General features: G+C 56.7%; 1 protein-coding gene across 3 annotated transcripts; it reads left to right on the top strand.

The window, feature by feature from the left end:
- Positions 1 to 393: 393 nt before the first annotated feature.
- On the top strand, positions 394 to 8,919 carry TBXT (T-box transcription factor T). 3 transcript variants are annotated; one of them, XM_016207492.2, is made up of 8 exons: positions 394 to 599; positions 1,026 to 1,290; positions 2,007 to 2,141; positions 3,079 to 3,140; positions 3,252 to 3,313; positions 4,947 to 5,120; positions 6,298 to 6,427; positions 8,649 to 8,919. In XM_016207492.2, the coding sequence occupies exons 1-8, from the start codon at positions 394 to 396 to the stop codon at positions 8,917 to 8,919; spliced, it is 1,305 nt and encodes a 434-aa protein (XP_016062978.1). The 3 variants fall into 3 exon arrangements, with proteins under 3 accessions (XP_016062978.1, XP_087673869.1, XP_016062979.1); XM_087817743.1 differs by having other exon boundaries at positions 4,944 to 5,120; XM_016207493.2 differs by lacking the exon at positions 4,947 to 5,120.
- Positions 8,920 to 13,078: the final 4,159 nt, after the last annotated feature.

Here is a 13,078-nt window from a genome sequence, read left to right as displayed (position 1 = left end):
CCCTGCCCTCCCGGCGGGTCTGATATGGCCGCCCCGGGCCAATGGGCAGCGGTCCCCACACTTCAAAGGGCGCGCGGCCCAATCCGCCGCGCCCCCCTCGGCGGCCGCCGGGGCTCTATTTATGGAGAGGGGACCGGTTTTTTCTCCCCAGAGACCTGCTCTAGTCTCGCCTTGAGGGAGTTCAAGTGGAACAACCCCCCCCCTTCCCCACCCCTCCCCCCAGGCCTCCGCTCGCTCCCCCTCCCGGGTCTGTGCGGGGACCCGGGTGCCGTCCGGGGTCTGGACGCGCGCGGCCCCTCTTCTCTGAAGAGCGGCCCGCAGCTGGGGTGACGGTGGCTCTCGGGTAGCGACTCGGGGTTCGGGGGGCGGTGGGGAGGGGCGGGCGGGGGGAAGATGAGCTCCCCGGGCGCGGAGAGCGCGGGGAAGAGCCTGCAGTACCGGGTGGACCACCTGCTGAGCGCCGTGGAGAGCGAGCTGCAGGCGGGCAGCGAGAAGGGCGACCCCACGGAGCGCGAGCTGCGCGTGGGGCTGGAGGAGAGCGAGCTGTGGCTGCGCTTCAAGGAGCTCACCAACGAGATGATTGTGACCAAGAACGGCAGGTGGGTGCGCGGCCGGGGAGCGCGGCCTGCGCCACGCGCTCGGGCGCCGGGCCGGGAAAGCTCCTCGCTGTACAACTTTGTTTTTTAAAATTCTGGTGGAAGTCTTTTTGCTCATTTCCACTCGAGCTGGGAACAGACCCGCGCGGCCCTGAACGTCATGCTTCTGGGCTTCATTCGAGGAAGGCTGGGGCGGAGGGCTCCTCGGAGGAGGCGGCGGACCGCGAGCTGCGCCTCGGCCACTCCCGCCCTGCGGGGCGCGCCCGGTGCTCGCGCCCCTGCCTCCCGAGGCCTGGAGAGTGGAGGGCACCTGGGGAGTTCTAAGTCCCCAAAGGGGCCCCTCAGGACGGGTGCCTCCGGTCCACGGTCTCTGCTTTCGGTCGCACGGGTTGGACCCGAGTTCCTCCTGCTGCGCCCCTTCCCTCGCAGGAGGATGTTCCCGGTGCTGAAGGTGAACGTGTCCGGGCTGGACCCCAACGCCATGTACTCCTTCCTGCTGGACTTCGTGGCGGCCGACAACCACCGCTGGAAGTACGTGAACGGGGAGTGGGTCCCGGGCGGCAAGCCCGAGCCGCAGGCGCCCAGCTGCGTCTACATCCACCCCGACTCGCCCAACTTCGGGGCGCACTGGATGAAGGCGCCCGTCTCCTTCAGCAAAGTCAAGCTCACCAACAAGCTCAACGGAGGGGGCCAGGTGGGTGTGAGGGGCCGGGGAGGGCCCGACGGCGGGCAAAGAGGGGCCGCGGGTCTACCTGGGGGGGGGGTCTGATGGGGCGCTGCTTGCTCGGGAGGGGACATCCGCAGTTAAGCCTTCAGTGTTGCTTAGGACGAGGCCACAGCAAGACCTGGGGAAGGGAGGGGCGCGGGCCTAACCTTGAAGACTCAGGCAGGTCCCCAGGGTGGGGAACTGGGGTGTTCCAGTCCCCAACTTTCCCAGGGGTAGAGGACACATCGCCCTGGGTGGTACACCGCACGTTAGAGCGAGTAGGTGCCGCAGTGCCTACTGTGTGAACTCTGAACACACTTGTGAATGTGTCCTCGGCAAACGTCTTTACCCAGGACTGTCGCTGGGCCGGGGTGTTTCAGTGGCCGCCGGCTGGCCCAGGTGTTTAGAGTTGTCTGTGGCCGCCGCCTGGGGAGGCCTGAGGGCTACTCTCCAGGTCGGAGACTTCATGGAGGCCGCTCATTGCCCCGGATGGGGGGAGCCTCTCAGTCCTTTCTCCAGACCTGTATCCTGGGAGGCGGCACCCGAGGGAAGCCCACCAGGCGAGCGGGAGAGCAGGCTCCCGGAGCCGCTGCGGTGGCTTCTGCGTCCTGGGTGCATTTTCCGCTTGGGGCAGAGCAGGGCAAATGGGTGTTTTGTGATCTTCGCTGGGACTGTGTCTCTGCTCCTGGATGTGTCTCCCTCAGATCATGCTGAACTCCTTACACAAGTACGAGCCTCGAATCCACATCGTGAGGGTGGGGGGTCCCCAGCGCATGATCACCAGCCACTGCTTCCCAGAGACCCAGTTCATTGCGGTGACGGCTTATCAGAATGAGGAGGTGAGGGGGCCAGGGGTGGGGGGGGGCCCAGGAGGTGGGGGGCCCAGGAGGTGAGGGGGGCCAGGAGGTGAGGGGGGCCAGGAGGTGAGGGGGCCAGGGGTGGGGGGGGGCCCAGGAGGTGGGGGGCCCAGGAGGTGAGGGGGCCAGGAGGTGGGGGCCCAGGAGGTGGGGGGGAAGGAGGTGGCGGGGCAGCGCCAGCACTAGCAGCCCCCCTGCTCCCTTGCCGGTCCTGGGACTGGGGACAGTGTGCGTGATCAGTGTACTTTGGACTGAAAATTAACGCCTTTTCAAATAATTTACCATAACCAGGACAGGGGAGGAAAGTTTAAAACAAGTCCTGGTGCAGGCAGTTTCCCTGTAATTCTCTGTAAAAATGTTTAAAACTAGAAACTAAGCACTGGAAAGGAAGAGATGTGTAAAACATTTAGGGAAAGAACAGAGTTTCTTAAACGGCTTGAGCGAGAGGGAGAGGGAGGTGGCTCTTATTTAGGAAGCCTCCTGAAGGGGGGCGGCCGCCCGCCTGCGCAGCGGGAATTGTTCACTAGACACAGTGCTGCCCCGCTGGGGGAGCTGTCAGCGTTGACCGCCAGCGCTGGACGGGCAGGTCGCGATTTCCCGAGCAGACCTGGGTTCGGACCGACGGCTCGGGCTCTGTCTGGTTCGTGCACACAGGGCATTGTCAGCAGTAGCCCAGTTCCTCTCGAATTCCACTTAGGAAATCCGCATTTAAGACCTTTCCACAAACGTGCTGTTCTTTATGAAATAGTACAATTCCTCAGCCACTTCGGCCCAAATAGAAAAATATACTCAGGAAGAAGTCTGATTATAGTCAAATATTTAAACAGGACACGGGTGCCTCCTGGTTTCTTGGTGCAAAATTAAATCCCCGGGCTATCAGTCATCCATATACTGGTAAATGTGATATTTTGTTTTTCAGATCACAGCTCTTAAAATTAAATACAACCCATTTGCGAAAGCGTTCCTTGATGCGAAGGAGAGGTGAGAGAATCCCGAGTGTCCCTTTTGGGCAGAGAGATGAAATATATATAGTTGCAGATACTATTTTCGGAACGCTCTCCTTTCTGACCGTTCAACACACGTTTTTGACAGAAGCGACCATAAGGATATGATGGAAGACCCTGGAGATGGCCAGCAGTCTGGGTTCTCCCAATGTACGGTTGGCTGCTCTCTGCCCTGTGCACGTCGTTTCGGGACCAGGGTGCTGAGTGCGAGGAGCTGGGGCTGGGGCACACTCGGGATTCTGGGTGGGGTTGGGGGCAGACTCACCCTTTGCTGTGCGAGGCTCAGGGCCCTGTGATGCTGAATGTCTCCAACTTCTACCTGGGGCCTGTGGGTGCTCCCCCAGCCCGAGGCACCCTTCACCCAGCCCGAGGCACCCTTCACCCAGCCCGAGGCACCCTTCTTCCAGCCCGAGGCACCCTTCACAGAGATGCCTGGGTGGAGTGTGCCTGGGCTTCCGTTTTGCTCCCAGGCAGCTCCAGCCGGGCTGGGACAGGGCGCCGGGACCTTGGTGGGCCTTTGGATTCTGCTGTGCTGGGCGGGAGGAGAGCCCAGCTCTTTATATCCACTTGGGGATGGTTTGTACCTTTGTGATTGAAAACTGAAGGAGCATCTTTGGAGCGATGCTTAGGGACAAATGTGGTTTTTCGCTTAGTGACTTCAGTTCTGGGAAGGGCAGGTTCACACGCCAGGGTTGGGTGGACAAAGTCTGCCTTAAGGGCAGCTTCCTGGAGGGGCTCCCAAGCCCGAGGAAGGGGCCCCAGCCTAGAGAGAGCTTTGTCCAGCTCTGTTCACACCAGGAGGGGACTCGGGCGTGTGAATGATGGACACCTGTAGGGAGAGACGTTAGTGTGCGCGGGTCCTCAGGAGGCTGCGTGGACCAGCACACTCTCCCCATGTGCTCTGTGCTGGTTTCCTTCCTTAAAAATTATCTTCTGGCCAGTTTAACAGTCAGCTCTGCTAAGGTGGCCCGTGGGTCCCTGGGGGTGGCAGGTGAACGGCTCACCCGAGGGGCCAGGCGATGGGCCCGTGCTGGTGGGTGCGTCTGCACCCTCATTACCTGTTGTCTGAAGAGTCATTTGTGGCTTGGAAATTGGAGTCAGAGTAGTTGTCCCCTAGAGGTGGCTTTTCTGAATTAGAACAAAAGCAAATACAAAAAAGTTATTTTAAAAAAACCAAAGAATGGAGGATACACCATAGTTTTAGAGGAGGGCATGTTGGGGTGATTTTCTGTGAGCCTGAAACCCAAAAAAGTGAACAGGAAACGGTGCCCCAAGGCGAGGCCGGCGGCTCCTCCGTGTGACTGGGGGTGGTGGCAGCCGGCAGATGGGGAGACGCAGGGACACCCCCCGCGTGGCTGACCCTGTGTGTTGAGCAAGCCTGGCTCTGAATTTTGTGTTTGTACATTCTGTTCACACTCAGCCATTAGGGCCTGAGGCTGCCGGCCTGGGGGAGCAGAGAGTCCAGTGAGAAGAGTCTGTAAGAGGTGGGGGGAGAGGGGCCCTCGAGTGGTTGCAGATGCCCAGGGGTTGGCTGAGGCATTGGTCTCCCAGGTTTTCTCAGGTGCCAGTGGGTTTGGAAACCTTGGTCCCCCTGTGGCCTCTAGCGCAGAGCTGTTGCCATGATGCCCTAAGACTTGGGCTGGACACTTGCTGTGACACCGTGAACCCCAGTTCGTCAGGGACTCCAGGCAAAAGACCCACAATTCCCTGGGCTCAGCTCCCCTGTCCTATAATAACGGATGTGACCAAGTGCCAGTTACTCAGCATTCTTTCCTCACAGCAGGGGGGTGGCTCATTCCCGGAACCAGCACACTGTGCCCCCCGGCCACCCCCCACCCTCAGTTCGGAGGTCCCCTGTCACTTCCCTCCACCCACGGCTGCGAAAGGTACCCGGCCCTGAGGAGCCACCGCCCATCCCCCTACCCCAGCCCCTACGCGCATCGGAACAATTCTGCAAGTAAGTCTAGGTCAAAACGGGGGGTTGGGGGGCTTGGGGGTGGTGAGAAAACCAGTCCTAGGGAGGCATCAGCAGGGGTCCAGAGGGCAGGACAGGGCCTTCACTCCAGGTCCACGCCATGGCTGGCTTGACCACAGGAGATCCCAGCCAGGAGCCCCGGGTGCCCAGGGCATCGGCCAATGCTCGAGCTTTCGCACCCCAGCACTGTGGGTCCCTCTCCAGGCCCAGGCTTGGATAGTTTACCAACCTCCCCAAAGGGGTGTGTCTGGCCAGCCAGGCACAGCGATTCCTGGCTCGCTCCGAGCCCATACGTTTTTCCAAGTGTGGACCCGTGTGGACCCGGGTCACCATCTCTGCCTCCCGGCCCGACCCCAGGCTCCTTGCATCAGGTGGCTGAACAAGCCCCCAGGTGATCCTGGTGCAGGCCCAAGTGCCTGAGCACCAAGCTAGACCATTAGGTCCCCTTTCTTGATTCTGACACCCGTGTATGCCTAGACTTAATCTTGTCTGGCTCCAGAAGGAAGAAAAGCTAACGAACACCATAAAACAATTAAGCAATTAAAGCCGACTTGGAATGAAAGGAGCTTACTTGGTAAGGAGACAGTCGCTGGGACTTGTTCAACCAGAGGCTGAACCCCGCGGCCAAAGATCTACTTTAGATTTTGCCTGGAGTCATGGTTTCTAAAGTCCTCTCAATTCTTAAGAAATAATTTTTTGGGGACAGGCAAGTTAAAGTGGTATTTGTTTTTATTTTAAAAATATAATTAATTCTCCATCAAGTGATTGTAGGATTGTGTTTCTACAGGGCAGCTATTGATCTAATAATAAAGAAAATGCCTGTGTTTAATGGAATATTGTTTCAAATACAGGGTGGGGAAAAGTAGGTTTACAGTCATTCATTTGAAAAAGGCAAGCAGGTTAGATTATCACAGTAGCTTTATTAACTCGGGAATGTCCCTCGCGACTGTGCACCTACTCCTGCCCCCCCTGCATGCACACGTGGCAATGAGTCAGCCTTGGCTGGCCGATGAAGCAGGCTGGTGGGTGATTTTCTACACTTAAGGGCACACACCGCGTTTGCACCGTTGTTGGGTGGCTACAGTTACCGGTAAAATTCGATGCATCCTGTTGCTCTTGGAGGACCCTACCGACAGTGACCCTCTCTTGCACCCCGTAGCCTATTCTGAGAATTCACCTGCCTGTCTGTCCATGCTCCAGTCCCATGACAACTGGCCCGGCCTCGGGATGCCCGCCCACAGCAGCATGCTTCCCGTGGGCGCCGGCGCTGGCCCACCCGCGGGCGCCAGGTAACGTGCGTGGGGAGTGATGCAGCGGGGCCCGGGGCCTCTGGTGCCTGTGGGTGGTGGGGTTTTTATGTGTAGTTTGACCACTAGCCAGATACGTGCAGGGTCCCAGGCCCTGTGATGGCTGGGAGTTCCTGCTCCGTCCTGGGCTCTGGAAGGAACCGGGCCTCCCACAGGGTGAACGGGGGCTGGGCCTTAACGAGAGGAAATCAGGGCCCGGTGCTGGCGCTGCCATTTACTAGTGCCTGTGACGGACAGTCTCAAACTCTGAGCCTTATTTCTTTAAGAAAAAGAGACTAGCCCGGCCGGAGTGGCTCAGCTGGTGGAGTGTCGTCCTGTGCACTGAAAGGTTGCAGGCTCAATTCCCAGCTGGGGCACTTAAATAAAAATAAAAAAAGAAAAACACACTAAATAACCCCAGCCTCAGCCTGTCTTTATAGGGTTGTTAGGGTCAGAAGGTAAATTTTTTTAAAAAGATTTAATTTTTTCAATTACAGTTGATATTTAATGTTATATGAGTTTCAGGTGTACAGCATTGTGGTTAGACATGTATATAATTTATGAAGTGATCACCCTGGTAAGTCTAGTACCCACCTGGCACCATACATAGTTATTACAGTATCATTGACTAAATTCCCTGTGCTGTACTTTACATCCCCGGGACTGTTCTGTAACTGCCAATTTGCACTTAATAGCAGGTGAATTTTGAAGAAACGTTTCCAGAATCTTTTCTGACAGGAGCTATTAAATGAAGGATATACATTTGTTGGCGTTTCTGTGGACATAGAATCAAAGTCACTAACATATATGCTGGGTAATTTTTAAAGAATAATGACCATTTTATTAGCTTGAAAATTATGCGGAAGGAGACTGGCTTAAAAAAACCAAGAGGACTGGTAAATGTATTACATTTCTTCATAGGATTCTTATAATAAGAAACTAACACAGCAAGAAGTCAAGTCCATTTTCCAATGAGGAAACCAGTTCAGAGACATCAGATGATCGGACATGTGACTCACAGTTCAGAGAATCTGTAGACAAGTTATCTCGACCTCAAAAGCGATGCAACTTATTGCAACAAAATACCAAAATGTGCCCGAAGTCTTCATTCTTTTTGCCTAGGAAACAGTTCCCTTATAATAAGAATCTAATTGTCTACAAAGTAGCAAACTCTCAAGGGCTTGGAGGTCACTTAGACACCTGCATGTGAACTGGGTGACCTGCAGGTCGCCAACTGCTGGTCACGGGGACCCTGACGTTTCAGTACCAGCGTGTGCTGACCGGGCACCTCAGAGCCTCGTTTCGTTTCACTGTAGCGCGGGCTTGTCTGCAGATGCAAATCCATCTGAGATACAGGACGGGGGTGAAGAATACGGCTCGATGCGGGGCAGGGTCTCCTTCCCTTAGGCAGACCCTCTCTAAGAGAAAGACGTCTCTTAACTTAGTCTGAGCACAGTTCAGTGCTGTTCAAATCTGTGGTTTTCGCTAGAGGACTTAATATCTGTCTCCAACCCCTTTTGTGGATTGGGAAACAGCATCGAAAGTAGCCAGTTTTGCTCAGTGGTTAGAGCATCAGCCCGGGGATTAAAGGGCCCTGGGTTCGATTCTGGGCTCCATTCTGGCCTCGATCCACGCCCTGGTTGGCACATGTGGGAGGCAACCAATCGGTGTCGCTCTCTCCCTTCCACTCTCTCTGAAAAGCAGTGGGGAAAATACCCTCGGGGAAAGATAAAAAACGAAAAATGGGCTGGGATTTGCTCAGGCCCGTCTCTGTCGCAGCTCTGAGTGCAGGCTCGCTGCCTGTGGGGGTTGCTCTGAGGGACCATTGTCTTCCAGGGCCAGTGTTTTCGGAGGGTGTTGTCTCCATCCTGAAAGCCACTGCGGTGGGGGAGCCAACACAGATGCTAAACTAGGCTCGTCTTTGCGAACGTTTGAGTCAGGCCATTGGGGAATTTTTTATTCTGAACAAGAACAAAAGGCTTCCGACCTGGAGCCTTGAGTAGCAAGCCCAGCAGTGCTGTCCCGGAGCCCGGTGCCCGCCGGGGCCCTCTGTGGTCAGCCTCCCAGGGACCCTGCTTCAGGCTGACAGAGTGCGGTCCGACGGGAGCGGCAGGTCTGAAAGACCGGGTCCCCCAGTCCTCAGGACCCGGGTTGGTGGGGGCTCCTGTCTGGCAGCCGGCCTGGAGCCTGCTCCCGTCTCTGACCATCTGTTTTTCCGTTGCAGCCAGTACCCCAGCCTGTGGTCCGTGAGCAACGGCGCCATCACGCCGGGCGCGCAGTCGCCAGGGATGTCCGGCGGGCTGGGGGCCCCATTCTTCCGGGGGTCCTCTGCCCACCCCGCGCCCCTCGCCCACCCAGGCTCGGCCTCCTCCTCGGGATCCCCGCTGTACGACGGGGCCGCCGTGGCCGCAGACGTCCCCGACAGCCAGTACGACGCCGCGGCCCAGGCCTGCCTCATCGCCTCCTGGACGCCGGTGTCGCCGCCCTCCATGTGACCACACCCGTGTCTTAAAGACGCAGTGACTTCTTTGTGGCAACAGGTGTTGAATCAGTTGATCTACTAGGTACACTTGGCGGCCTCCTGGGTCAGGGGAAGGAAACAGGCCTTGGTGTCCCCACTTTGACACAGACAAGCGTCCCCCTCACGCGCTTCGCCCAGTGTCCCGGGTCATGTGCGTGCTGCAGGCGAATCCCACCTGATCGGCCTCACTCACCGCGATGCACCGTAAAGGTCACAGCACGTGGGTGACCTTGGCGCCTCAAAATTTGCGAACCCCGCTGGCCCTACCTTGACGAGATAGAAGGCACACTTTTAATTCCCTTCCTCCTCGCTTTCGAGTAGCTGTCAGGCCCCTTGGGTGGCAGGCGTCACGGTGGAGCTGAGCCGTGGAGCAGGGATGTCCTAGTTGAAGGCAGACTCACCGAAACGCAGGCGGCCTGGTCGCCCAGGGGAGCGGGCCTGTCCGCACCTAGGTAGCGAACCCTTGTATTGTTAAACCTACAACTGTTTATATTTTTGTTTTGACAAAGTAGCCAAAGACAATCAGCAGGAAGCATTTTCTGCAAAATAAAGGCAATATGCAACATTCGGGTGGTCTCCTGCTTATTCAGGCCCCTCCCTTTCCTGCGAGATTCTGCTGTTGGTTGTAGCTGGTGGTCAAGGCCTTGTCCCAAAGACATTTCCATCTGCCGTGAAATTTAGTATTTCATCTGATCGGTGGCAGAGCCGGGAGGGAAACATGCCTATATTTACTCCGTGCTGATGGCCACAAAAATGAAAACGGTGCTAAGTGATTTTCAAGAGACTGAAATGGCCAACGCTGCCGAGGCTGAACTCGGGGAGTGGCAGCCTGAAGGACGTGCTCACGCCGTGAGGACAAACGTGGGCCTTCCGCCGTCAAGTGAAAGTGCCTAAGAGGAACGGACAGAGTTAGTTCATAAAGTAAAGTAGTTGAACGACACGGGACTTGTAAAGGATCTTTCCCGCTGGTGTTCGCAGCAGCGGCCAGAGCCCCACCTGTGCCCGATGGGGGCGACCCCTCCACCTAGTGGCAGGATCCTTGCTCTAACCGGACCTCGCCTTCCTGGGGGTTACAGGTGGTCCAGTCCAGAGAGCTCGGTGCGCGAGGCAGCGGCCCTGGGGATGAACACGGTGACCAGGGCGCAGAAACTGCCCAAAGGAGCGGGAGAAGCCACTGTTTAAATTCCCTCTGCTGACTGACGCCAGCTGCTCAGTCCAGCACCCCAGATGCCTTAGACCCCACCTACTATTTCTAGGATGTTCAGTGATTCATTTGCCTTATCGGGTGTTTAGCCAGAATTGAAGCGTGAAGACCTGAATTTTTTTTCCTTTCTTCTGCTGTAAAAAGCTTTATTGTTTCCATTTGGTCCAGTGCATGGGAGAGGGCTTCAGGGTGGTTAACAGGCTGGCTGGGGTCAGAGGGAGAGGCCCAGGCAGAAGCCAGACACCAGGGGAATGCAGAGGGGCCCTCAAGGCCTCGGGGCTCCAAAGGCTCCTAGTCACAGTGGCGGGGGAGCCTTTCGAAGAGAAGCCGGGGGGTGAGCCAGGGGATGAACCAGGGGGTTGAGCCAGGGGGTGAGCCAGGAGGTGAGCCGGGGGTGAGCCAGGGGGTGAGCCAGGTGTCGCCCATCTCCTTGATGAGTTTCACCTGCTTGTCCCGGAAGCTGTGCTCCAGGGAGCCGCAGAGCTGGGGGTCTGCGGGCAGAGCCCAGGCCTGCAGGTCCGCGGGGCCTGGTGCAGGTTCCTCTCCAGGACCATGGCGGCTTCCGTGGCGCCCTGAGTGTCACCCACTCACCCTGGGACGGCTTCAGCACGTCCTGGAAGAGAGTGCGGCCACCCCCTGGTTTTGCATCTTTAAGAGCCGCCCTTGGCCACCAACTCGAGGAAGAAGTGGCCACGACCCCAGAGCCGCATCCTCGCGGTGGAAACAGAAGCCCAGGGAGAGGTAGGTGTGGAGGCCGCAGACGCAGGGGGGCCTGGTGGGGGACAGGGCCTCCACCTTGTGGAATAATTGTGATGAATCTGGGAGCTCGTGGTTGCTCAGCCGTAAGGAGTTAAGCTCGAAAGCCAGTGCTGGCTGGTCTCGGAGGCCGAGGTGGTTCCGAGGTGGTTCAGGGGGTGGTGACTGCGAGAGAGGCTGGCGGGTGGGCGGAGGCTGGAAGCAGGGGCGTCCCTGGGCCTGTGCCGCCCACACTGTAGAAGCGAGAGGCAGACCCGGGACCCCGAGGGCACTGCCAGGACCTGAACTTTTGGTTTCCCAGCTCCTGCTTTACAAGGGGATGTGCTGCTTGTGAATGACTTGCCGCTTGGTGTTAGGACCACTGGGTCTGACTGCTCTTCATCCGTAGAAATATCCCAAACAGAAGACGTGTGGGCGCAAATATACTGGAAGAATATTTTTTAATAAACCACTGCCCAAGCAGAACTGGGAAATAAAGCTGGCCCCAGGCTGGACCACGGCTCCTGCCCAGCATGGGGTCTGCTGAGGGGTGAGGGGCCGTTAGGGAAGGAGCGGGATGGGGTGGATGGTGCTCCCTGTGACCCCATAGCACTGGGGTCTCCCTCGCTGAAAACCCAGTGTCCTCTGTCACCAGCTGCTCTGCAAAGGCTGGACCAGGATTTTGTCTTCCTAGGGTTCCCCCAGCCCCACCCCCAGCCCTTCAGGGGGCTCAGAATAAGAGGAGCCCCCCATATTGTGCTGCAGGCTGCGGGAGACTGAGTCACAGGCCCTTCCCCCAGGGACCTTGGACTCTGGACAGGTCTTGACAGGCTGAGTTTCTAAAGGGGACCCAGAGTAATTAATATTTTAATAAACTGAACAGTGTCTTTCTGGTTACACAGTGGGGCCCTGGGGGCCAGATGGTGCAAAGGGCAAGCAGTTTGGTGCGAAAGACCTGGGTTTGAGCATTTGTGTGCCTTGCTTGCTGTGGGACCCGGGAAAGTCAGCTCATCATGGGAGAAAAATCTGTTCCAGTCTGTTCCCTCTTTGACCCTTTCCTGTCTTTAACCTGTAATTACCGTCTACCACTGAGTTACGGAGAACCTGCGTCAATATACATCATTCCTCCTAAGGTAAAACTTGGTTCTAAAGTCAGGAAGGAGAAAACTTTATGAGCACAAGACACTTAGCAAGGTGGACAGCAAGTCCTTTAGAAACAAGCCACAGGAACAGGGCGACGCAGGGCAGGGCGGCAGCGAGGCCTCCGATCCGGCGCAGGGCCCGGCTCTCTCTGGCGGAAGCGGGGATGGGACCCTGTCCAGGTCCTCACTGCCACGGCTACGCTTCCCTAAAGCTGACGGCGAGGGGAGGTCCCCGGCGGAGGTCCCCTCCCCCCACATGCTGCTCTTTCCACTTAAAAGGGAAGTTTACTGCTGACTCACCAGGATCTTCATTGACTCAGGTGTAAAAACCTCTGGACATCAAACGGAAGACAATTGTCCCATTCCAGGGCCTCATAAAGGTCCCCAAACTTGCCCCAATAAATCCTGTTAGGAATCCACGTGGTGAAGCTGCTCCCTTCCCGGCACCCAGAGGCCGTCCGCTTGGGTCCCGCTGATCTGTGCTCCGCGGCGTCGTTTTCCGAGTACGGGGTGAGGGACAGACGCGGTTTCTTTGCTCCATCCGGATGTCTGCTTGCTCCAGCTCCAGTTGTTAGAAAGAGGTTCTTTCCACCGGGGTGAAGAGCAATGGGCCCTGCGTGTAGGTCTGTCCTTCCCCCCCAGGGGTTTCTGTGGTTTTTATTAAACAACCAGCCAACCCCCACTCCCTTCTCCAAGTCTATTCTTGACTTCCTGTTCTGTTCCATTCATCTATTTTCCTGTCATGACGTTTCCCCATCTCACTTACCGTAGCCTTATAATAATTCTTGAATTTACGGAGTGTAAAAGCTCCAAAATTTTTTCTCGTTTTTAAAAATTTTTATGGCTCTTCTAGATTTTTTATTTTTTTTGCATTTCCAGATACAAGCTGATGTTTAGGATCAGCTTGACTAAGTTTTCAAGAATGCCTTCTGCAGTGTCTCGGGGACTCGCACTGAATCCTAGACCGTTTCTGGGACAGGCCGCGGTGACGGTATTGAACCTTCCATCCGTGAACATGGGGCACTTTTCAACTCATCTTGGTAGCGTTTAAT

This window comes from Miniopterus natalensis, chromosome 5, assembly GCF_054644295.1.
Source record: "Miniopterus natalensis isolate mMinNat1 chromosome 5, mMinNat1.hap1, whole genome shotgun sequence".
Classification (NCBI taxonomy): domain Eukaryota; kingdom Metazoa; phylum Chordata; class Mammalia; order Chiroptera; family Miniopteridae; genus Miniopterus; species Miniopterus natalensis.
Note: the sequence above shows the minus strand (reverse complement) of the source record. Positions and strands in the feature narration are given on the sequence as shown.